The sequence below is a fragment of the Chroicocephalus ridibundus genome, chromosome 6 (genome assembly GCF_963924245.1).
Source record: "Chroicocephalus ridibundus chromosome 6, bChrRid1.1, whole genome shotgun sequence".
Lineage (NCBI taxonomy): Eukaryota > Metazoa > Chordata > Aves > Charadriiformes > Laridae > Chroicocephalus > Chroicocephalus ridibundus.
Window position 1 is genome coordinate 61,756,405 of NC_086289.1, and position 24,050 is coordinate 61,780,454.

Here is a 24,050-nt window from a genome sequence, read left to right on the forward strand (position 1 = left end):
GACATGGCCATAGTGCCCTTTTCTAGGTGTCGGTAATACCTCTGGGTGAAGCTAGCGTTATTGCAGGTAAATGCTGCAGTCTATCCTATGAAAATAAATACATTTTGAGAATTGAAGAGCTTAAAATAAAGCAGAAATTTACAGGTGTATCTCTTTTGTTGACATTACATGCACATTTCTTAGTGTTCAACTTCAGAGGTTTTTATTCTTAATCTGTTCTATGGACCATAATGAGAAGCAAGAAACAGACTGGAAAATGGTAGTTAACAGGGGTCATGTATTGGGGTGGTGTTCGTGGGCTTTTAACATTCATTAACAAAACTTCGGTTCCATGCTTGCGAGAGCCACACGGGCCTCATCAACCTGGCACAATCCTAGTTTGTTTTAATCTGTTATTTCAGATATTAGGGTACAATTTGCTGGAAAAGCAGTTGATGTAGACAATTATTTTCATGTACAAAATGTAGAGGGGTGCAGGAGAGCCTGGGCTGCCGAAGTTTTTAGACTTGACATAAAGGGGAGCGTTTTGATTTTTGTTCATGGTGCTCAACCTTAATGCCGCTTTTCTTAAATCCAGATCTTGCAAACGCTTCAATATTGGTTTAATTTAAGAAGTCAGTTGGATGGAAATCAGTACAGAGGTGCGCACAGGGAGACACTAAGATAGCTTAGTGGTGAAGAAAGTCTTTTGTCTTGGGAAGCATAAATGTTGATTTATAGTCAAGTCTGGGCCCCAGCTGAATGGGCAGCCCTGCGGACAGCAGGCCTGGTCCTCTGAAGAGCCAGGAGCTTTTCTTTCTCTCTGCTGCCGCCACCTGACCAAAGGAGAGAGCATTGGTGGTAGGCTACGCAGAGACGGCTGCCTTCCTGGGCAGAGGGGAGCTCTGGCCACCCTACATGTCCTCTGCTGGTTTGTTAAAACACTGAACTGTTTGTTCAACACAGAGCAGCTAATGCATGGGAATTAGCCCAGGGTAGAAACACACCGGGGAGAATATTTTTAGAAGGCGGCAAGCTCACCACAACCTCAAGCTGCTAGAGGAACATTTGTTGGAATATCTTTTATGTATTAAATGTAGAACAAGCCCTCAGGAAACATGAGGGTTCAAAATACAGTGCTTTCTCTTCTAGATTCTTATTTTGTTTGATTTCTCCCCTCCTCGATCCCGGCTTGTCATGACTCTAAACGGGTTTTTAGTATGATGTTCCAGAGCTAGAAATTAATTGCTTGCTAGAAACTGGTATATTATGGTGTTAACAAAATGTTTTAATGCTGTTGCCAATTTTAAAGGTCATTAAATACTTTAAAAAAAACTTATGCAAGTTCTGCACATGTAATATATTAACTTTTACTGCTCTGTGCTCGATTTTTGTTGTGCCATTACTTGGGTCTGGGAGATTTCTTTACTCAGTTCAGTATTGGGAACGACAGCTAAAATCTTTGTGGTTCTGTACATTTCTGAAGGAATTAAGGTATGTTATGGTGGAAGAGAAACGTGGTTGAAAGGTGCAAATAACTTTTGTTCTGTTGTGCAGCTCATTGCCTCTGAAAGTACTTCAGTAGACTACACTAGGGATAACTCTTGCTGTCTCTCACTGACGTGCCCAGAATACACACTATTAATTTTCTGTCACTCCTCAGATTATCACTCCATGTCGGAAGCTCATCCTTTGTGCCGATAACAGAAAAGAGATGGAAGATTGGATTGCAGCACTGAAGAGTGTACAAAACCGTGAACATTTTGAGGTAGCAGGAAAATGTGTTCCTTCGCACTCTGTGCCTCCTCTCCTAACTAACAGCTGGTTTTGAGATTGGAGTCAGCTTCCAGTGAAGTTAATAAAAGTCATTGTTATTGACTATAATGGGTATAGTGTTAGGCCTTCTGTAAAAACTAGCTCAAATTCACTGAAGTGTTTCTCCAAAGAACGTTTGTGGCTTTGTATACTCTCCCTTGGTAACTTTGAGAGCACTTCTCAGAGTATGGATAGGTTATGAAACGCATTTCTCCTCCCATTATCTTTTCACTCTTCAGTTATTCTCCCTGTCCTAATTCACGTCTTGTCTGCTTGGTATTCTGCCTGCGTCAGTGCATCTGTTTGCTTTCTGGGGCTGTAGTTAGACCAGCACTGCCACCAAAAGAAGCTGCCTTGTGTTTTCCTCACTCTGATGCTTCTGTCCCCAGTTGTCTCCTCCCTTACACTGGCACAAGAATTCCTCTGCTGTGCAATAAACAAGGTTGGGGAACTGATGTTGCTGAAAATTTAATCCAACAAAAAAATGGGGAAGGGAAGGATCAATTCTCCAGCAGATAAATTCTCCAGTTAATTTCCCTACACGTATTTGTAGTGAGACAAGGATGGGAGGTAGGACAGGAGCAGGAATGAAGTTGTGGCTCCTTCTTCATGTAGTCTTTTCTGGCTTAAAGACTTTCTTGAGTTACAGCTAGTGTGTATAAACTGCATGTGGGCTACTCTTCCCTAGTAGAAGTGTTCTGTTTCTGCCTTTCCTGACTGCTATGTGCAAGTTTTTGTTTTAAGAAAAAAAAAAAAGGTCTTGTTGCTCTACTTCGGACTTGGCTGTAATACATTTATTTTATTAGTCTACGCAGTACAGCATGGACCATTTCTCAGGGATGCATAACTGGTACGCCTGCTCGCATGCTCGGCCAACCTACTGCAATGTGTGTCGGGAGGCATTGTCTGGAGTCACCTCACATGGGCTGTCATGTGAAGGTAAGCGTGCTCTCTCGTCTCCTCTTTCGGGAGCATTGTCTTTATAGCTCAATGCCACGTTCCAGAGATAATTTAAGAGGAATGTTGTTAACAGTCTGCAAAAAGATGTAGCAAAATGCTGCATAATAAACTTGAGGGAGCTACAGGCTGTGTATGAGACTGGAGGTCTTTTCTGGACCTGATGCTGAAACCCTTTGCTGATGAATCCCTTTGGCTTCACAGAGAACTTTCCTGCAGAAGTCAAGATCAGGATCTTGCATTTTGTAAAACAGTGGTAGATGTGATGATGTTTTCATGCTGGTTTTAGTGTTGGACCCAATAGGAATATAGCTGTTGGGTTTTTTTTCCCATATACCCAAATACTGCCATCCCTTATTAAACTCGTGCTTCTGAGGTGAAGAGATACGTTCTTCTGAGGTATCAGATAGAATATTCATAAGAATACTCCTGTTCATAAGCATAATCGTATTTGTAAGAACATCCGTGTTAAGTGTTCAAATGCCAGGAGGTTATTCTTTTTCAGCTTTGGCGTAGCAGACGTGCCTGGCTGCTCATACTTCCAGCATGAGTGAGGTTACACCCACACTGTGTAAAAGGATGCAGGAGTGTATGGCCGTGTAAATCGTGTCAAATTTAACAAGGTGATAACTAAGCTTTGTACAAGCAACTGGCAAAAGTGACAAGGCAAGAATTAATAGCTAGCTCATCTTACTCGGTATGCTTAGAGCTGATAGTTTTGGCAGTGCGAACAAGGGTAGTGTGTGCCTGTGCTTTCTTCTGGAGCCAAATATGGTCACTTGGGACAGCTTTTGCACAGACTGCCACATTATGCGTTCTGAGGCAGGATAAATATATTCTTCTCTTCCTCTCTAGTGTGCAAGTTTAAAGCCCACAAGCGGTGTGCTGTGCGGGCAACCAATAATTGCAAGTGGACAACTCTGGCCTCCATCGGGAAGGATATCATTGAGGATGAAGATGGGGTAGGCGTTAGTCTTAACTCTTCTAGCCTTATCTTGATGTGGAAGCACGTGCTCTACAGCTTTCTTCACTGTGCAAATATCAGATTCTGCCTTTATGCGTTAGTGATGTGGGAAAGGCATTTACTGTCAGAGCATGAGATTCTGTGGGGAGAATCCAAGCATCGTAGCAAGGAGTCCTTAATAGGAAGAGACTCCTGTTATGGACCCGGGGGAGTTGAGGTTAAATAATAGGAGGCATGGGGAACCTGGTCTGAGTTTTTGTCAAAAGAAAAACAAATGAGTGGTTGGAACAGTACCTTAGTATTTGAGATGTCTGATGCAAGCCAGTGTTTCCTGAGTAGCCTGGGGCAAGTCACCTGGTCTCTTTGTGCTTCAGCGTGATGTAAAATGCCAAGAGAGGTCCTCAGATGTTTTCTAGAAATTGCCCTTGCTGTCCTTAAATGGTGCATGTAAACACGTGCTCCTCTGTGTCTGTGCCACAGTGCATCCTGCTCTCTTGAGTTGCACTCTGGAGTGTCCATATTGCTTCTCTCCCTCTGTGCTGTTTGCAGATCTCAATGCCACATCAGTGGTTGGAAGGAAACCTGCCCGTGAGCGCCAAATGCACTGTGTGTGATAAAACCTGTGGCAGCGTCCTACGTTTGCAAGACTGGCGCTGCCTTTGGTGCAAAGCCATGGTGAGTTGAATAAACATGACCATTTCAGTAAAAGGATAGGTTTTGATCAGCTCTTTGGTGTGTTCTTTTAATGACATTTACTTAAAATGAAATCTCTAAACGTGCTGTCAGCATTTGCCATGAAGGACTCTATTGTTCTTTCTCCATGATAAACAGCCTGCAAGAGACAAAAATTTAAACTTGTGCTGAAAAGTGTCACTGTGATGCATAAAAGGAGGACCTAAAATCTGACTTCTCTGCAGGCTCATTTTCATTTGATAGTGAGCTTTCATAGAGGAATCTAATTACACTAGATATGAATCAGTGCCTCAGGCATGGGAGATGTTGGATTTTAAGGAGCCATTATTTGTCATTTCTGCAGGTTGAAAAGGTACAACAAAATAAGATGATAAAGAATGCTAAGCTATTTTAATAATAGCAGTGTCCCTTCCCATTCCAATAGGTGGGGATTCTCTTGCCTAACCACTGCAGTGATGCAGATGTTGCTATGTTTCCAGTTGTCTATAAGATTAATAAAAAAAAAAATCACAAAATATGTGGTTTTAATGTGTGGGGTGGGGGCTCAAACCCCAAGCAAACCCTCTATCTTGCTAATCTTCGTGTACCAGAAATGACTGGAGTGCCCTGAAGTGTCCTTTTTTGGGTGGCTTTATTAATCTCCTCTTCTCTTACCTCTTATGTCCCTCATGTCTTCCTGCTTTGTTTTTTGCTTTCTTGAATTCCCAGCTTTTTTTTTTTGTTGTTACTTTTGATCTCTCAACAGGCTAGAATTTTGAAAGCAGAGTGCCTGAGGACTCTTAAAGCCACGTAATCTATTACCTGGTCCTCCTAGCACTCAAAGTGCTAGTCTTATAAATTCAAATGGCAGAAAAAGTACATACTAATGAAAAGAGGAGAATTAGAAGACTCTGATTAGATCATTCTGAAAATAACTTAATTGATTGACACTTCCTTGGATTCTCCTCCTCTTCTTTCTTACTCTTCCTTGACAACTTCTTGTTGGGTGGCCTTATGAGTGGGCACTACCACAGTGCCCAAAAGAGTCTGAATGAATGGCTTTTGTTGGCGTTTTCAGGTACACACATCATGTAAAGAGTTGTTGCCAAACAAGTGCCCTCTCGGGCTGTGCAAAGTATCTGTCATTCCTCCTACTGCTCTTAACAGCATTGATTCAGATGGTAAGTAACTCCAGTAAGTAGTGCCTTCTTTCTCTTCCTCTGTTACGGCCCCTTCAGCTAACACCATTAATGCCAGACTCTGTCAACTGAAAATTCTGCTTTTTGATGTTGCTGAAATTCCAAACTGGAAGATACTGCTGAAGTGTGGCAGTGAACCGTTTGCTTTGCTTTTGCATTCAGTTTATTACCCTGTAACGTCAGTATTTGCTGAGCTGCAGCTGTTAAAATTTATTGAGAACAACTAAATTGCAGAAGCAGTTTGGGAAGGTTGGGGAAGCTGAAAATTTTGGCATGCTGCTGGGAGATAAGTGTGACATTTGGCAGCATGAGGTGTGGTTCGTGCTGGATTCAGGGCTGTGCGCAGTTGGCGTTTACCCAGTGAGTGCCATAAGCACAAGGAACGTATTAGCTTCTCCATAGCTGTGCTGGGGCGTGGGGTGTTGCTTTTTTTCTCACTCCATCTCCACGGGCTGCTTTACATTTCTTGGCTTCTCTTTCCTTTCCCCCCTTTTCCTTGACAGGTTTCTGGAAAGCTACTTGTCCCCCTTCTTGCACAAGCCCTTTGTTGGTCTTTGTCAACTCAAAAAGTGGAGACAACCAAGGTGTAAAATTTCTTCGAAGATTCAAACAGCTACTGAATCCAGCCCAAGTCTTTGACCTCATGAATGGAGGACCTCACCTTGGGTAAGCAGATACTCTATGGAAGCACACATTCCTTGTAAATACCAGAAAAGTACAAGTGATTTATTTGATTATAAGCTTATCCTCAAGTATAACAAGGAACCTATTCCTTGGAGAAGACTGAACACATAGGAAGTTTGGAGGGGTTATCCCCTCTCTGTGTTTCGTGCTATTGATTAGCTAAAACCAAAAATGTTGTTGAAAATGTTATTATTTCCATTCATCAGTAACAGCAGGACAGCTTTAGGGGTTTAGGGGGAATTCCAGAAACACTCTCCTGGAAGAAGGCCAAGCATGGAAAACTTGAATCCAGAAGAAAACTTGTCACCAAACAGATTTGCAACAGGCATCTTGATGTACTGATAACAAGAGTTCACTTGAGTTAAATCGGGCGAACAGGCAGATGTCATAGACAGCAAATGAATGTTGTCAAAATGAGATTTATCCAGAAATAACTTAGGTAGGAAGTATGTGAAACTTCCATCCCTCGAAGATTTTACGGTGATATTGGGAAAACGTCTCTTACAAATGCTTTTGGTAAAGTTTGTTCTGCCCTGGGATCTAGATGGCATTTCAGGCTTGTTTACCAGATTACACTAGAATATCTATGGATTAAAAAAAAAAAAAAGTGAGCACTGTGGAATAAATTCCATCAGCGTATTTCTGCAATTCTGTTTAAAAAAAAAAAAAAAAAAATTGGTCTCTAGTTTGCACCCTCCAAATGTTTCTCCATGGCATTGGATCTGAGCGACTTTTGTCATGAATGGGTGTTTTTTACAATAAGAGCCAACGCAAGGTGAACTTCCATTATATTTTTCTAAACATGACTCAAAGTCTATGACTAAGACCTGTAGATGCAGGGTGCTAGATCTGGGAACGTCCACTCCTGGGTGAGTGACCATTAGGCTCTGCTTTCCTGAGAACTGTTGTGGTTTCTTGCCATAGTGCATTGTAAAACACTGGCCTTTAAAACTGCAGCATGCTGTCCAGGGGATGTGCTTGCCTGATAAACAATACATAGAAAACTTTTATAATTAAATAGTTTTCTTCTTCCCCTCCCCAGTTGGACTGACTGTAGAGAGAAATTTTGCTTTTAAGCAGGAGAGAAGGGAAGGGAGGGAATCAATTATTTTCTCAAGCTGTGGCGCACACGTCTAAAACAGCTGCTCTTGTTTGCTTGCTTGAAAAGGAAATGGTGGTACAGGGTAAAGGCTGCTTCTTAATAATTTAAATATTCTCAACCGGTGCCAGTCAAACTGTACCATAAGATGTTGTCATTTTTGATAGACTTTTTTCATGTGTCAACAGGGCTTGAAGAAATAAGGATTTTCATGTATGACAGTAAATCCTGTTTAGGTAATAATAAAAAAAATAAATATATACAAAACCCAAATAAAAGCAGGCAGTAATTCTGGAGAATGTTCAGTAAGAAGCACAGTTTCAAACAGCTTAAGGAGAGGTTGTTTTTAATATTCTGGAAAGGGTGAATAGAGAAATTCGCACTTGTCTTGTTGGTAAGTTGTTTGCCTGCCTGCAGGACAGACAAGGCGCCAGAGCATTGATTTTTGTTGCTTTCCCAGAAGAAGAACTAAAGCTTGTGGGGCTTTACATCCTCTTACATTTGTCTGCTTGCTGAATGACTGCATAAAATTCCCACTCTTCAAGCTTTGCTTTAATTGGTGTGGCCTTGAGTGTGAAGGCAGTGAAGTGACATCAGAGCACTCCAAACAGTGACAAATAACTAGTGTTACACCAAACACAGCAAGTCTGCAAAAACAAGTTAATTCAATGGATAAGGAGCTATCACATGCTTGTTTCCTCTTCTGTTCAGAGAAAAGTGCCAAGCTTTAGTAGAGGAATAGGTCTGGGACATATTTTTATAGTGAACAGACATTGTAAATTGCTTAGCTGTATTCATAATTCCTTATAATCATTTTAATTCATCTGTAATCTAACAGTGGCTCGTATTCATTGCGAAATCAGAGCCTACTTTAAACAAATCTGCCATGTTTATTACCTAGATAGGAATTGTTTATCATTTTTTTCTGTAACAGCTGATTGTTCTTTTCTCTTGCATTTTTTATTTCCCTTCTCTGTAGTTTACGCTTATTCCAGAAATTTGACACTTTCCGGATTCTAGTTTGCGGTGGGGACGGAAGTGTTGGCTGGGTTCTCTCCGAAATCGATAGCCTCAATCTTCACAAGCAGGTATCTGCCCAGCAAGCTTGGGTGGATGAAAGAATGAAGGAGTAACAACAGCATGGGTTGAAGAGGACTTTTTTTGATCATACAGATGCAGTTTGCCCCCGGACTGAAGCCACGTATTGCTTACCACAGCAGTGTTCTTGCAGTAGTTTTCTACAAGAAGGAGTACTGGACTAATTCATTATTCCTTTCTCCATTGTTCCCCCACAAGTCCCTCTTACGAGATCCTGCTTTTGGAGTAGCTCTGAGTTACTCCTGCTCCACTGCCAGCTGAGACTTACACTCAGAAAGGGCTGCAGTTACAAAAGTGCGAGTTCCACAAGGGTAGTGCTCCTCATCTGTTCCCTCAGGGTTTCTGAGCCCTGGGATAGGCAGAAACTTCTTTGGAGTAGAGGTATCATGCAGCGTTTAATTTGTTCCCATTTTGTCTTGGAAATGTCTATGCTACTTTTACAGAAAAAGCAATAGCACCACCTGATGGTTAAATAAAGACATCTGTAGAAGGAGTTACTTTTAATAAGATGCTCCTCACGCTGGTCGCTGTAATACAGTCCTGTCTCAATTAACAACTTAGAAGTAGAGGACATTTTTCCTCACTTGCATGCTCTTCTGGCCGGTTTGCCCACCCAATTACTTTCTCCTCCCTCTGGGACTAGCTGTTCCTCAGTGACCGGTCTGTGTAACGAATCAGTCATGCCGCTTGTGGCTGTTTGTGGCTTGCGTTTTCCCATTTGAATATCAGTTTTGGTTTCCTTTTCTCTGATGCAGTGCCAGCTGGGAGTGCTGCCCTTGGGAACAGGGAATGACCTCGCCCGTGTCTTAGGCTGGGGGTCTGCGTGTGATGATGATACCCAGCTCCCGCAGATCCTGGAGAAGCTGGAGAGGGCCAGTACCAAAATGCTGGACAGGTGAGTAACCATCACTAACATCACATCCTCCCCTGCTCAAGAATTGTGTGAAAATACCCTTCCAGGAGAACTGGGTAGTTCTTGATTCTACCCAGCTGCTGGACTTCTTACTAATGCCAGTTAACGTTTTTGCTTTGATAATCCTCCGTCACTCTTCAGCAACAAAAGGTGGTCTGGCTTTCTGTGTCACTGCTGCAGAATAGTAATGAGTTGTAAAATTGTCTGATGTCCAATGTCCTCTCTTGTGTTCCAGAGTTCTCATCAGTTGAGTGTGACAGTCTTACAGTCATGATTTATTTTTTTAAGCTAATTTTTTTCTTGGTAAATTTGAACCTTGTGTTTGGCACAGAAATGAAAGCTGAATGCAGAAATGGACATCTTTGCCCCTAGTATTGGTATCGCCTATGTATCTTTGTACATTTAAGAATGCTTCTTGTCTGTAGAGTTACATCTTGGTATCTGTTGCGTTGAATCGAGTAATGTCCTTAGAGTTTCTGTGAGAGAGAGGAGAAGTACAGAGAAGGTCCTTGTGCTGTAGGATACTTGTTCATAGTGTCACCCCTTCCTCTTCCCCCAGTTCAGCCCCTCTGCAGTTCCATTGCAACCCTATGGCTTCCTTACATTGGTCATGCCCCTGCCAAAGCGCAGTTTGCTCTGCTTGAGGTTCTAACCTGTTATGTTGGAAAAAGGAGGAAATAATCTGCCTTGTAGTGATAGCTATGATGTCTCCTTTCCAACAGGTGGAGCATCATGGTGTATGAAACCAAACTCCCTCGCCAAGCCTCCACTTCCACAGTCACCGAAGATTTCAGTGAGGATTCTGAGGTACCTCATGAGATGCAGAGGGCAGGGGACTGGAGCAATGGCCTCAGAACAGACAAGATAGGAGGCGGTGGTTGAGTTCAAATGGAGCAGGCCTGAATTATGACTTGGGTGAAGCAGGAGCTACAAACATCCTGGGTCTTTAAGTCAATGAAGTATTATGGAGAGGGATGGAGGTGGGGTTACCAGAGTCAACAACCATAATGGGGAATGGGAGGAAAATGCTTTGGAACAGGGTAGATAGGAAATGATCAACTTTAGCTGCTGTCATGACATCATGTTGTTGAAATTGTGGAAAGCTGCATGGTAGTCATAAGAACCATAAAAAAGCCAGTTTTAGATCCATAGTTAATCAGAGACTCTAAGAACTGCACTGCTAATGGTTTCTAGGTTCAGAATTAGTTTCCTCGTCAGATTCAGATCATCAGTGGATAACTGAGCCCTGGGCCACAGAACTTTTCCAGGGCAAAAAGAACCCGTAGAATGATAGGTACTCTCTGGGGAGACAGGGTTACACAGCATATGTCGTAATGTTGGGAAGCAGCAACCCAGTGTCTTGTTTTTGACTGTCACCAGGTGCAGAAGATTCTCTTCTATGAAGACTCTGTGGCTGCTCATTTGTCCAAAATTTTGACTTCTGACCAACACTCAGTGGTCATCTCCTCAGCCAAGTGAGTACTTAGAGGTCAACTGCTCTAAGCGAAAGTTGCACCGTGAAGATCCTGAGGCAATCCTTGCATGACTTGTTTTTCACAACCTTCTTTGTCTAGGGTGCTTTGTGAGACAGTGAAGGATTTTGTGGCTCGAGTAGGGAAAGCCTATGAGAAAGCAACGGAAAGCTCAGAGGAATCAGAGGTCATGGCCAGGAAGGTAAAATTAGAAAAATTGTTTGGGTTTCTAATTCTGAAGTCGAAAACTGCTCAGTTTTCAGAGAACTAGGACAGCAGCAGTTCAGCAAGCACTAAAAGAATGAACTACCGAGTCTACTGTTCTACTCAAATGTTCTTCTTTGCCTTGTAGTGCTCTGTCTTGAAGGAGAAGCTGGACTCACTGCTGAAGACACTGAATGATGAATCTCAAGCATCTTCATCCCTGCCAAACCCTCCTCCCACCATTGCAGAGGAAACCGAAGACGGTGATGGGTCAGGCAGTGCTTGTGATTCTTCTAGTGACCGGTCGGTGGGCTCATCATGTACTGCACGGCCCCAGATATTTCGCCCCCGAGAACAGCTCATGTTGAGAGCCAACAGCTTGAAAAAAGCCATTCGTCAGATAATAGAGCATGCAGAAAAAGGTAACCTGTTAGGAGTCCTGCTTGTGACTTGTTACAGGCTCTTGAGAAGTATAGATTTCCTTTATTCCAGAAGGGAGTAGGGTTCTTTATTGAAAACAGCCTTTCTGAGCTGGAGAAGCTATTCAGTAAGCCTGGCTATTTAGTTTCAGTGTCAGCTCTGCCAAGCCCACCTGCTTGAAGCATCGCTTGGTAAATCAGCCTGAAGTTCAAGGTATGTGCTGTCCCGCAGGGCTGGTTTAGGAAGTTACTACCCTCCCACACTCTCTTCATTTGCGTTTCCTGTCTGTCCCCACCCATACCACAATTGTGTCAGAGCAACTGTTTGTGTGGCCTTGCTGTAAAACAGATCTGAAAGTACTTGGGAAGAAAGTATTTGAAGTATTTTAACTTGGATTGTTTCAGAAATCTCTTTATAGTACAGCCCAGCAAAACAGCGCAGTGCTGCAACTGCAAGAGAGGGCAGGAACTTCTTAAACTAGCTTTGTCACTGGGAAAATGTTGTAATACTCCACCTTGATGCAGATCCATTCTGTTCCAATGCAACTTCCTAGGCAGGTGACCCTCTTCTCCACATCTTGACCCTTATCTCTCTCCAGCCGCTCAAACCCATTGCTCAAAGTTTCATTTCCTTTGAAAGGCGTCAGTCTCCCAGATGTTAGTCATAAACTCAGCGGTTTAACTTAGAGCAAAGGAAGTACTTAACAGCTTATTACTGGAGATAAAAGCGTTGGAGTTGCAGATGTGACATCCATGCACACGTAAATGTGTGCTATGAACAACTATGTAGTCAGTTACAGATCATTGCAATGTTGCTTGGATTTCCAGTACTGCAATATTTGTATACAACCTGTTCTGAAGGGAAAGTTATATGAGATGATGGAAGTTGAGCAAACAGGCTCTGCTGCTTCTGGTGAAGCAGAGGTCTTGACCTCCCTGCTGCCTTATTTTGCTGCTGCTTACCTTTGCCAATTTGATGTTTGCCGGAGTTCTTTTGGAGCCCAACCAATTTGCTTAATCCAGCAAGGAGAGTTTATATTTCCGCTGGGCTGGTGGGTTGGGTTGCCTTGTGGGTAGTTTTGATGAACTCTAGAGTCAGCACAAGGGAGGGGAAGAGAGTGAAAGGAGGGCGGCTCATCCCCCTGCAGGGGCAGGTAGATCGCCTCAGGGCTGTTCCTGGAGCTGTGCCCTGTGAGGGGTGCTGGGGAGGAAGCCTATTGATTACATGCAAAGGAAGTTTTGACTTCTTTAGGCAACGTTTAATTCTTACCAGCTCTTGGGTAAACTCCAGTTACTTCTCAGATGTATTTGTTCAGATTCTCCAAACTGTTTTTCTTCTTCCAAAATAGCTAGTCCGATTCTTTCCTTTGTTTGTATTGTTTTATACCAGCTGCTCGTTTCTTCCTCCTAATTGTATATGTCCAAGTGTCCTTTGCAAGTGGCTTGTCCTATTGCCCCTAAACAGATTAAGCAAACAGAAAATTCTTTAAATTTATCATCTCATGTCCATCTGGTTAGAATTTCTGGCAATATCTAAATGCAAATAAATGGAAGCCCATCACCTGTAGCACAGTTTACATCTCAGGAAGGCTGAGTACGTGTAGCATTAAAGGTGGACGCTTCTGTTTAGAGCCTCACTGCTAAAGAGCTCAACAAAGGAAACAGGAGGCTAAGCCAGCCCAATTCCAAAAGCTCTCCAGAGCAGAGCTTAGTTGAGACAAATGGTACAGGAAAGCTTTTTGTTATTCGTGTTCTTTCCTTTAAGGAATCAGGGCCTTTAGAGTCCCATCCTGTTGTTATTTACATCAGTGGGAGGTGTTCCTTGCTGGAAGAGCTGTGAGGCACTCGCCTGCTTTCTCTCTCCTTACAGCTGTAGATGAGCAGAACGCCCAGACCCAGGAGCAAGAGGGCTTCCTCCTTAGTCTCTCAGCCTCTGAAGAGGTCAAGGAGCTGAGGAACGAGGACAAAATCTCCCTGCAGTCATCACACAGCAGCAGCTACGGAGTGTCCAAAGGGAGGAGCCAGCGGAAAGGTACTGCTCCAGGGCTGCCACCGTACAGATCTTGACTACAAATTACAATTGTGTTAGTGTAAAAAGTGAGGGAGGTGTTACATCTATCGCCTTCCAAGTTCTGTTTTTCTCTCGTTTTTGAATGATTGCTTTTCAGATGCCAGCCCTTGCATGTTTCTGTGCTCTAGCCTGTGCATCACACACCACACTGTTTGCTGCATCTCTGATGTCTGGTGCATGATCTTAGCATATGGAGCCTAGGATTCAGAAATTTTCTTGCACCTTAGCCAGTAATCTGGGTTATCTTGGCTTTCAGTGCTTGGACAAGGACGGTCTTGAGCATTTTTTGTGTCATCTACCTGATGACATTTCCCTGCAAGCCCCTGCCATCCTTTGCAGATGACAGAGAACGGAAACCAGTTTGCTTTAATAACTGTGTTATGTGAGTAATTTGTTACCGAGCCCTGATCACTGCAAATACATTTGGAACTTATCTGAGTAGTGACTGGGAGCCAAATACCCTGTCTGTTGTGCTGCTGGCACCAGCGTTTTCTCATCTCCATTTCTAATATTGGCATGTGGCATTTTGGTACCTCCAATCTGTGAGGTTTTCTGGTTGCGCCTATGCCACATCTCTGTCTCTTAATGACTGGTTCTGTCGACTCTTTGTTTTATGGTGGCTAGAGTGTTTTGCTGTTGGGCGATTCCTGACCCAGTCTTGCTGCTTGGGCGGTGCTGCTATATGCTGGTCCGAATTACAGCATTATGTTTGTCAGTAGCCATGTGTGTGTTGTGTTTTACAGCGTCCAAGTCTCCTTGCGAAAGACTCATAAACAAAGGAAGTTTGTCGCTCGGCAGCTCTGCGTCTCTTCCTCCCCAGACAGGAAACCGGGACAACTTGCCAATGCTGAACACAAAAATCCTCTACCCAAGTAAGTGTAACACCCACCACTTCCCATTGAGGCAGACAACTGGAGTATGGGTGGCAGCAGTGCAGGCTGCAGTCTCCACCTGAAAATGTGAAATTGTCCTGCCTGATGTCCTTTTGTGCAGGGTCTGCGTGGAGAGAAATCCCTTTGTGGATAGCTTTCCACTAGGGCTGAAAAGCGGAGACTTAGAGGGAGCTGTAATAGTTTCCAGTTAGTAGCTGAGACCTAGACGCACGTTTTTATTAACATTGTGCAGTGGCAGAATTTAGATGCCGCTTACAAGGAGATACTGAGCTCAAAGAAACCTTAAGAAGGCTGATAGGATGCTGCCGAGAGAGGTTTCCGAAGAGTGGCATCTATAGACTGGGAGCAGCAGTCCGTTCATGTGAAGCGTGAAGTCAGTGGAGGTGCACAGACCCAGCAGAATTCCCACCTCCCACATCTTATGCAGCAACTTCTCCCCATCATCACGGTGCTGTCCTTCCACTTCTTCCCCCAAACTACTTGTTCAAGTGTTCCTTCTGGAAGCTGGTAATTTCTTTTCTCTCTGACAAAGCTACTGTTTGTGGGTCACTAGCTGATAATTCAAGAATCAGGAGGCATTAATTCTTGAGCAACTGGAAGAATAACTTCAGTCCTGCTCTCTCTACTCATTGAAGCAAGGATGTTGCATGTCTCACCCTGCAACAAAAAAGCTACTGCAGCGAACGCATTCTTATTTCTGATTCCCGTGTGTCTACAACTGTGCTGCTGGCCTTAGGTGATGCTCTGGCAATCAGAAACTCTGCAGGCAGCCCCAGAAACCTTTCTCCTTATTGAGAGACCTAAGCCTTCTGGCGTGGAAGAAGGCACTATTGCTATTTGCTTTTCATAGTGAGTGGCAAGAGTTAATGTATTCTGCCCTGTTGTCTTGATTCTGAGGTTGGAGGTACCTGTTTTCTGTTTATTATTCATCACACTGTTCCCTGTGGTCAATTTTCCTACAGATATCCGTGCTGGTATGTCTGGTTCTTTGCCTGGGAGCTCTGTCATCAGCCGATTGTTGATCCACGCTGATCCCTTTAACTCTGAGCCTGAAAATCTGTGAGTATGGCCAGGAGCTTGAAGGGAGGGAGTGGGCATTTCCAAATGGACCTCAGCAGAGAAGCAGATTAGTTTATAGTGCTAAATAATGGACTGCGGCAGCCCAGAGTGTAAATGAATTCATATGTTGGCTGCCAGTGAGGATCAGTTTCTGTAGTTATACATGCAGTGGCACATCTGACTCATGGTAGAAGATTTTTAGGTTTTAGGTGAAAATGAAATCTAGATCAATCTTCTGCCTCCACTCAGAGTGACTCCCTCCACAGTAACCTGAGGGGGAATCACTACTCTTACAGCACGGAGGCCCAAGAAAGGTCAAGGGCAGGCCACAACAGGGGAGGCAGTTGGGAAATGTGATGTGAAGACTTTCTCAGGCTGTTTCTGCTAAACTGTTTAACAGTAAAAATCCAATGACGGAGACGTCGGGGGTTTTTCATGGGGTTCGGTGCCCCTGAGATGAGTAGCTGACACTTCTGAGCTCATTTGTCAGGCTCTCTCTAGGTAACACCTAATATATATATATATATATATATAAAAGCAATTAGTATGGCTAATGTTTTGTGAAACCTTTTATACAATGCCAGTGACCAGCAACCTAGCTTTTTGTAAATGAAGTGTAGGCTTCTGGGTATGTTTCTGTGGCAAGGGGAGAATTCCTCTGCAAATCTCATGGCGGTGAAGTCTTATGGACAGAGGCCACAGGCCAGGAACCTCTACCCAGTAGCCACTTTTATGGTATTCTTTGTGGGTTTTAGGCAATTCCCAGCTGTGCTTACCCCAGAGCATGTTGGCATACAGCCTTCTTGTTCTTCACCTCTTTATGCAACAGAATTATGAGGTGGCCAGAGGGGGCATGCGAGATGGATACCAAATGGTGCGTAGACTTAGGAATGGGAGTTTCATTCTTTTGTTTGGCAGTGAATGTTACACAGAGAAGTGCGTCATGAATAATTACTTTGGAATTGGACTGGATGCGAAGATTTCTTTGGACTTCAACAACAAACGCGATGAGCACCCAGAGAAATGCAGGTGGGTTTGGGTTTGGCTGGCCTTTGGCAACTGCCAGCAGTGACTGAAACCACTTTATGTTTCTGTGCGGTTTTGAAGCTGATTGTGTACAAGTGTGCTGAATAGGCGTATTGTCGATCTTGTCTGCATAATCATCCTTCAAGGCTTGAAATCACGATGGAGGAGATTAGCTGCCAATTTATTACTGATTCGTTATGCTGTTGTGGCTAGTATGAGATCTTTAAGTAGCTGCATCCGTGTGGATTTTGTGTGTTGGTTCTGTTTACTTCATGGTGTCACACACAGATTTTTCTCCAGGGCTTGCTGTTTAGCTATGAGAGAATCTCCTCTCAGCTCTAAATGCCATGGAGGCTGATTTTGGCTTTGATTCTAACTTAATACAAACCACAGGTTTTGGCCTTTTGAATACCTGGGCAACTGCAGGATGCCTTGCGTAGCCTGGGGTTGGTACATTTTCTCTGCTTGAGCCTAAAACTGCAAAATGCTGGTATCCAGATGTACAAGATTGACAAGTTCTGTGCCAGGGGAATCTGTGTGTTTCCGGTACTACGTGTTACTCAGTCATCCTCAATTCCTACCTGACGTTTATTTAAGGGGGGGTAGTTTCCTAGCAGAAGCAATGGCCATTTTGAGTGCTCAACCCTTTTGGAAGCAAAGCAGCTTTGTGTTTTAGGAGGTACCATTTCAGTGTGGGTGTTTTTTTTCCCCTCTAAGTGAAAAGGTAAATGCTTATGCTAACTTTTTCTCTTTCTATTTGCCCCTTTAGAAGTCGTACTAAAAACATGATGTGGTACGGAGTATTGGGAACCAAGGAGCTGCTACACAGAACATATAAAAACCTGGAGCAGAAAGTCTTGCTGGAGGTGAGGAATTAGCGTGCCCTTCTGTTGCTGAAACTGGGGTGCCTAATCGCATCTCCTTCAGACACTTTGACTTTGGCACAGTGATGCTATCTGGTGATGTTAGGGTGTTTCCCTTCCCTGTCTGATACTTGCTGTATCTCACCCTGAGCTAGCTAAAAGTGGCTTTTCCTGGTTCTGGAAGATAACTTGTATTCTCAGCCTGACACTAAGGGAAGTGTCATCCAGCTGGAAAGTATTAGCTGTCCCCAACTCAGTATTCGGCATAGGTAAGATTGTCATGTTACATGTGGTATCTCATGTGAACATAACATTTTAGCTAGTAGGTGCAGTGGAAAGCTCTTAATTTAACTACAGTATAATGGAAAAAAAAAATCTTCTTGTATGGGCCATGTACAGCATAAGCAGGTAGCTTGGAGGAGGAGACCCTCATCACAGTGGACTGTGTAGGTGTTTCAGAAGTTTTATTCACCCTTCTGGAAGAATAAACCAAGAGGTTTTGCCAAGCCTCTCAGGTGTGCCCTGTTCCTTTTTGGGGAAAAGAAGCAACAGTACCCCTCTAAAACTGCCCTCTGCTAGAGGAGAGGTGGTTCATGAGACATGAATGGATACGTTCTGCTCCATTAAGTCAAGAGTAAACTGGAAGAAACTTGAATTAATTTATTACTAAGCTGTGCAGGCTGTTTTCCGTTCTTAGAGGATGTGCTTTAGCAGGAGGGGCTCTCTCCTGCTGTGCTGAGTGTAGTGTTGTCTTCTTTTCTGTGTAGTGTGATGGGAGGCCAATCCCTTTGCCCAGTCTCCAGGGAATTGCTGTACTCAACATACCCAGCTATGCAGGAGGCACCAACTTCTGGGGGGGAACCAAGGAAGATGATGTGAGTATTGCCTAAGGCAATCCAGGAAATGTTTTTACTTACTGTTGCTTCTGGAGTCATAGCCCCTGAGAACAGCGCTTCGAAGAAGAGGGCAAGGGGCCTGTCTGCAAGTACTTTCTCTGTGCAGTGGGTAGGATACTGAAGGCCAGTCTTCAGCAGCTTTGCGCCCAAGCAGTCTGTAGCAATTCAGAAGAAATACAAATGCTTTCCTGAGCATTTGGACTTCCAGGAGATGCTTTAGATTGGCCTTCTCAGACTGCCTGAGACGTAAAGCCCCTTGAAGACAAAGGGAGTTAGATCCAGTCAGAAACATTGTATTAATTGAGATGAAGAAGTGTGTACTCTTATAAGAATAGTGATTGCCTTGTAGCCTACAGCCTTTGTCTTAGCTGCCATTGGAAGCACAGGCTCCTTTTTCTCCCTCCTGGCTTACTGCAAATCCTCAGCTTCTAGCCTCATTGTTAATTTTATACAGGTTAAAAAGCACAATTGAAAGCCAACCCCCAAATTTTCACCAACAGGGGGTAAAGGAAACCACTCCAACAGAGCTGTAGTCAACTGAATTCTCTCTCCCTTGTGTCTGGCTAGACATTTACAGCCCCCTCCTTTGACGACAAGATTTTGGAGGTGGTAGCAGTGTTTGGTAGCATGCAGATGGCAGTGTCACGAGTAATAAATCTACAGCATCACCGCATTGCACAGGTATCGATTACTTTTGTAAACTCTTCTTGCCTCCCCCATCTCCAGTTTGTGATGGTTTTGCCAATTTCAGTCCATAAGTCCCTCCTTTGTGCTTGCTCTTATCCATGGAAAGAGCATCCACCAGGGCAAAAATGAGCGTGTCCAGGGGCAATTGGGCATGGAATTGTTCGCTAGCATTCATTGTGGTACGAGTTACACCACCAGTTCAAATACAGATTAGTCCAAAGACACAGCAAACGGTTGGTGCCACACAAGGGCCGGGTGTGCTCTGACACCCAGGCACGTGTGCAGCCACTAGCCCCAAAGCTGCAGTAGCTGGGGAAGTGCTTTGGCTTTTGGAAAAACAACATTGTAGAGCTTCTCTGAAGCAATCGTTTCTTGCAGTGTCGGACGGTGAAGATAGCAATCCTGGGAGAAGAAGGGGTTCCCGTGCAAGTGGATGGAGAAGCCTGGATCCAGCCTCCGGGTTACATTTGGATTGTTCATAAGAACAGAGCACAGACTCTCACCCGAGACAGGGTAAGAGCAGCCTTGCATACACACTTTGTAGTACACACGTGTTTTGATGTCACCTACTCCTGAGGAGTGTGGCAACAGCCACACATGGAAGCTTATCTTTGTGAACGTAAGAAGCATATTTTGCTACACCCCAAAAAACTTTTTGGAAAGAACATGATTAAACTTGCATTTGCCACTTGGGAAATCACATAAGTAAGGTTGTTTATGCAAGCTTATTTTGCTTCCTTTTCTAGGTGTCTTGTGACAGCGTTTCTTAACATGCTTGCATGCTGTTTTTCCTGCAGGATGCCTGTCTCACCGAGTGCTGTGGATTGTCTAGATTCAGCTGCTCAATATGTTAATTTCTCGTGATTGTTCAATATGTGGCTTATACCTCGTTGAGCAAGTAAAGCAGCATCTTATGCCTTGTTCAGCAGTGTGTGTCTGTCTCATCTCATAATTTTCAAATATATCTGATGAGTACCCGCACATAAGGAAGCGTCCTCGCTGTTTTACTCTATTACTGAATGGTGGTAAGCCAAAGGAAAGGATAAAGGCCTTGCTGTGGCACAACAGGCTTTGTGGTTCCCCCCAGCTTGGTAACTGTCCGTGGATAAACAGTTTAGTTGATAGCAGCTCTTAATGCTTTCCAGCATAACAGCCCTTTACCCAGCTCCAGAGCAAACCTCTGCAAGTCCTCTGCAAAGGACTTGCCTGCTGAGTGACAAGAAAAGAGAGAGCAACCAAGAGGAAAAAGAGGGAAGCAGCCTGATACAGGCCTGAGGCATATTCCCTGGCAGGGTGTTACAAGTATGATGGTATGAAAAGAAAGCAAAGGTGGCCGTTCAAAGCCCCTGTCATGGCTCTTGGGTATTGCCCTGCCCTGCCCTTTTAGCTGGGAGAGAACAGTGGGTATTGGTGTGGGTATGGGGAGCGGAGGAGACAGGAATGGTGTGTGCAGTCTTTCCTGGAGGGACAGTGAGCTTCTGCAGTGTCACACTGAGACTTTGAGGGAGAGTGACCGAAGGGGATAGCACAGAGAGCAAGGGGGAACAAGATTCTTGCTGTAAAAGCGGGAGGGAGAAAAGGAGAGGGAAAGCTACGTGTGGGTATGGTGGGAAAGGCAGAGTGAAGCACAAGAGGTAGAGAGGACACACAGGTGCCTAGTGAGTGTGCTGTATGTGGGGCCATCTGGGAAGCCACGACTACTGATTGTGCTGTCCCACTCCTCATTGCCTGCAAACCCAGTTTTGCATGTATGGAATTGGCGCTGAGGAAGAGGTTCCAGTTTTGCACAGCAGCATTCACCTTTTGTCTTGACTATGGGCTTATTTTTTCCGCTGTCCTTTCGATCATTGTTGCACACCCTGTCCTTCACAGACCAAATGTGTTCTGTGCAGTAGATGAAGTGGATTCCTCTTCTCACATGTGTGACACTGTACCTTTGGTAGGTAGCATTTTTCAAATGTAACTTGGGATACTTAGTTCCCTAAACTGAAGATGGAAAAACTCGAATTCCTTCATGTGGCCTCCTCTGGACCACTGAAGAGTCATCAGCAAGGCTGAGATCAGCAGATGGCCTGTGCTGAGTGGACAGAGCCTGGTTTTGTCCCGTGTGAGAAGCAGTAGGGGAAGGGAACGCTTTACCACAGGGCATCACAGGTGTTCGCAGATGCAGGAGCATGGTGTGTCCCCAGCCCCAAAGGCCGTTGTGTTCTAGTGGATGCTGGCTTTTCTGCTCCGTCTGGCTCCTCTCTCTGCTGTTAGTCCTGTGCTTCTTACCTAGTCTGTACTCATCTCATTTGACTGCCCAGGCCCAGGATCCATGACTACCATTTTCTTCCCCTTTCCCATCCACCCATCACAGTCAGTCTCCTTTTCCTTTGCTGGCTCCCCAAATGCTGACTTTTTTTTTTTCCATGAAAGCTTCACACCCCTGCTTATCCTCATCATTGTCTCTGAATTATTCTTCCTATTTCAGACTTCCATAATCCCTTCTCTTGTCTAACCTTCTCTCTTGTCATTTCCTGTGCTCATTGATCCATCTCTCCTTGCCCTGAGGCTTTGTATGTTGGTTTGCGGTCTCACCATATCCGATTCTGATCCTTCTGCATTGGATCCGTTTAGCTTCTTCCTATACTGCAAGGTGGTGCCAGCAGGAATATCAGTAAGGGTGCAAATAGGACAGGTCCTAGCTCTGAGTTTAGCTGTTTGTCCCACCAGTTACTGGGGAAGTCCAGTTTACTTCCAGATGAGGAGGAGCCTTGAACATTTTTGATTTTGGGCTCTGAGATGTCACTTGAGGAGATGTGCAGTCATACTGAAATGGAGAGGCAATATAGCTGCTCAAAGAAAAGGCTGCCACCAGTAGTGAATTGATGGATTTTGCTAGTCTGGCCCTCAGAATTGGCCTAGCAATTTTGACTACAACTAAGCTTAAGCAAAAATTAAGCCAAGGCAAGCATGTGTCATGGAAAACTTCAGCCCAGACAGCTAGTTAGCAACGTTATAAGCAGCTGAACAACTGGGTCCTGCAATGAAAAGTGTCCACACCAGATCTACATGTTTTACAGGCGTGGGCACAGCCATTGTTTTTTCTAGGAGCTTTACGAAGTATCTTATAGTTTGCTTGCTGTGTTTTTAGGCATTTGAGAGCACCCTGAAGTCCTGGGAGGACAAACAGAAGTGTGAGTTGTCCCGACCCTCCTCTTTCTCTCTGCAACCAGAGATCATGTCTGAAGAAGAATCCACCCAGATCAACCAGTTTGGTCGAGCTGCAGGTGCTCTGATCCACAGGTGGGACTCCATTTACTTCTGGTGAATAGAGCCTTCCTTTGGTGCCTGAAGTTCTTGTCCTACTCCCTAATCCTGGAGGTGTTTCTGTTTATTCTTATCTTCTGCAGTGCTGGTCCATGTCACTGGGCGTAGCATCGTTCATTGTGCACTGTCCCAGCTGCATGAGGACTGAAGTCAAATAAACTTTCTTCGGTTATTCCAAACAAAAAATGTTATTTTCATGAGAAAACATGGATCCTTTAATCCTGAAAGAACCTGTTATCTTTGAATATCAAAGATTTTTATCAGAAATGAAACAAAGGCCTCTTTAGGAGCTCAGATGACAAGTTGGGTTCTTATAACCCTGACGCCCAGCAGAGATTTCTGGAAGAAGTCACTGTATGGTCACCTGCTCATCCTTTACTCGGGCATTTAGCTCCTTGGTCCGGGCCTCACAGAGAAAATTCCTAGAGTCACATCAGAGAAGTGTTAATTAAACTGCTGTATGTGCAGCTGCCTTTCACATCATTATGACCACACTAAAGTGTCTAGGTCGTATTTCAAACTGATCCCAACTTCTGTGCAGACTTGAATATGCACCTGGAGTTGTGCATGTGAAATCTGCCTTGCTTTGCCTGTGCATGCTGACTATGGCAGGGAGAATTCCCTGCTCTGCCAGAGGCTGTGCCCCTCCCGTGCTTTATCCCTGCTCTTGTCGTTCGGATGGGTATTAGAAGGAGATACCCAGTCAGAAAAGATCTCCTGCTTTGAGCATATGCTGATGCAATCTGTAATTCTCTCTTTAGCATTCGGGAAATAGCCCAATCCTATCAGGACATGGAACAGGAGCTTGCCCATGCTGTCAATGCCAGCTCCAAGTCTATGGACAAAGTCTACGCTAAATCCAAGTCTACAGAGGTACTTCGCTCACTTGGCATCTCCCGTTTTGTCCTTGTTCCACAGCTCTTGGTTTTCCTTTCTGATTGACCAAAAGTAGGCCTTGCTTGTCTAAGACTTCTTTCTTTTGACTGCTCAGACCTCTGCATTTCCAGGCTTAATTTGCGCATGAATTGCTTCCCTGCAGGGCCTGAACTGCAGCCTTGTTGTAGAGATGGTGAATAATGTCAAAGCCCTCCATAATGAGACAGAGCTGCTGCTGGCGGGCAAGATGGCACTGGTAAGACGCACAAAGCAGGAGTAAAGTAGCCTCTCACTTTCTGTCTTGTCCTACTGTTGCCTTGGCAAGCAACATTTTGCTGGTCTTTGTCTTTGTAACAGGTCAGTTTAAATGTTATCATCCAGGAATTAGGATGGTGTTGCTGCATAGGCATGATGAGCAGTCTAGCAAGCTTGAGGGAAGTTTGGAGCTCAGAAAAGATGAAAGTCATTAAGTTGGTAACACAGCTGGGCAGAGTGCCTGCTGTGCACTTCCTTTTAAAAGGAGGAACTGCTTGGTTAGCTAGGAATTTCAAGGCAAGGACCTGACTGTCTGTTCCACCACATGGCTTTTAACTCTGCCTTGCTTCCATTTCTGATCCAGCAATTAGATCCTCCACAGAAGGAGCAGCTCCAAGCAGCGCTGGCAGACATGGACCTCCAGCTGAGGAAACTGGCAGACATCCCTTGGCTGTGGCAGCTGATGGAGCCCTGTGATGAGGAGGTGAGGAGGACCGAGGCTGTATTTCCCTAGCTGTTCTCTTTTCCACTAGTTGGCTGTGAGTGTGTGACTTCCTGTGACTATACGACTGATGGGAGAAAAAAGCATTCAGAAGGAAACTTGACTCCCTAGAGCCAAAGAAAGTAATTTCCTGCT

The 24,050-nt window shown here is 44.3% G+C and overlaps 1 protein-coding gene across 7 annotated transcripts in view; it reads left to right on the plus strand.

Moving 5' to 3' along the window:
- DGKD (diacylglycerol kinase delta) overlaps positions 1-24,050 on the plus strand; it is a 65,763-nt gene that overhangs the window by 30,640 nt on the left and 11,073 nt on the right. For 6 of the 7 annotated variants that reach the window (XR_010071833.1, XM_063340235.1, XM_063340234.1 and 3 more), the window contains 24 exons: positions 1,643-1,747; positions 2,601-2,733; positions 3,607-3,713; positions 4,265-4,390; positions 5,466-5,568; positions 6,090-6,252; positions 8,349-8,457; positions 9,223-9,362; positions 10,103-10,187; positions 10,761-10,855; positions 10,955-11,054; positions 11,205-11,478; positions 13,346-13,507; positions 14,290-14,418; positions 15,402-15,498; positions 16,417-16,527; positions 17,294-17,390; positions 18,155-18,262; positions 18,851-18,964; positions 19,349-19,483; positions 22,107-22,258; positions 23,044-23,155; positions 23,322-23,414; positions 23,778-23,897. Coding sequence is in view for 5 of the 7 variants with exons in the window: in XM_063340235.1 (XP_063196305.1) it covers positions 1,643-1,747; positions 2,601-2,733; positions 3,607-3,713; positions 4,265-4,390; positions 5,466-5,568; positions 6,090-6,252; positions 8,349-8,457; positions 9,223-9,362; positions 10,103-10,187; positions 10,761-10,855; positions 10,955-11,054; positions 11,205-11,478; positions 13,346-13,507; positions 14,290-14,418; positions 15,402-15,498; positions 16,417-16,527; positions 17,294-17,390; positions 18,155-18,262; positions 18,851-18,964; positions 19,349-19,483; positions 22,107-22,258; positions 23,044-23,155; positions 23,322-23,414; positions 23,778-23,897 (2,970 nt within the window). In the remaining 2 variants the exon portion in view is untranslated. Of the gene's footprint in view, positions 1-1,642; positions 1,748-2,600; positions 2,734-3,606; positions 3,714-4,264; positions 4,391-5,465; positions 5,569-6,089; positions 6,253-8,348; positions 8,458-9,222; positions 9,363-10,102; positions 10,188-10,760; positions 10,856-10,954; positions 11,055-11,204; positions 11,479-13,345; positions 13,508-14,289; positions 14,419-15,401; positions 15,499-16,416; positions 16,528-17,293; positions 17,391-18,154; positions 18,263-18,850; positions 18,965-19,348; positions 19,484-22,106; positions 22,259-23,043; positions 23,156-23,321; positions 23,415-23,777; positions 23,898-24,050 lie in introns of those variants that run through there. The other variant, XR_010071834.1, reaches the window with a different exon arrangement.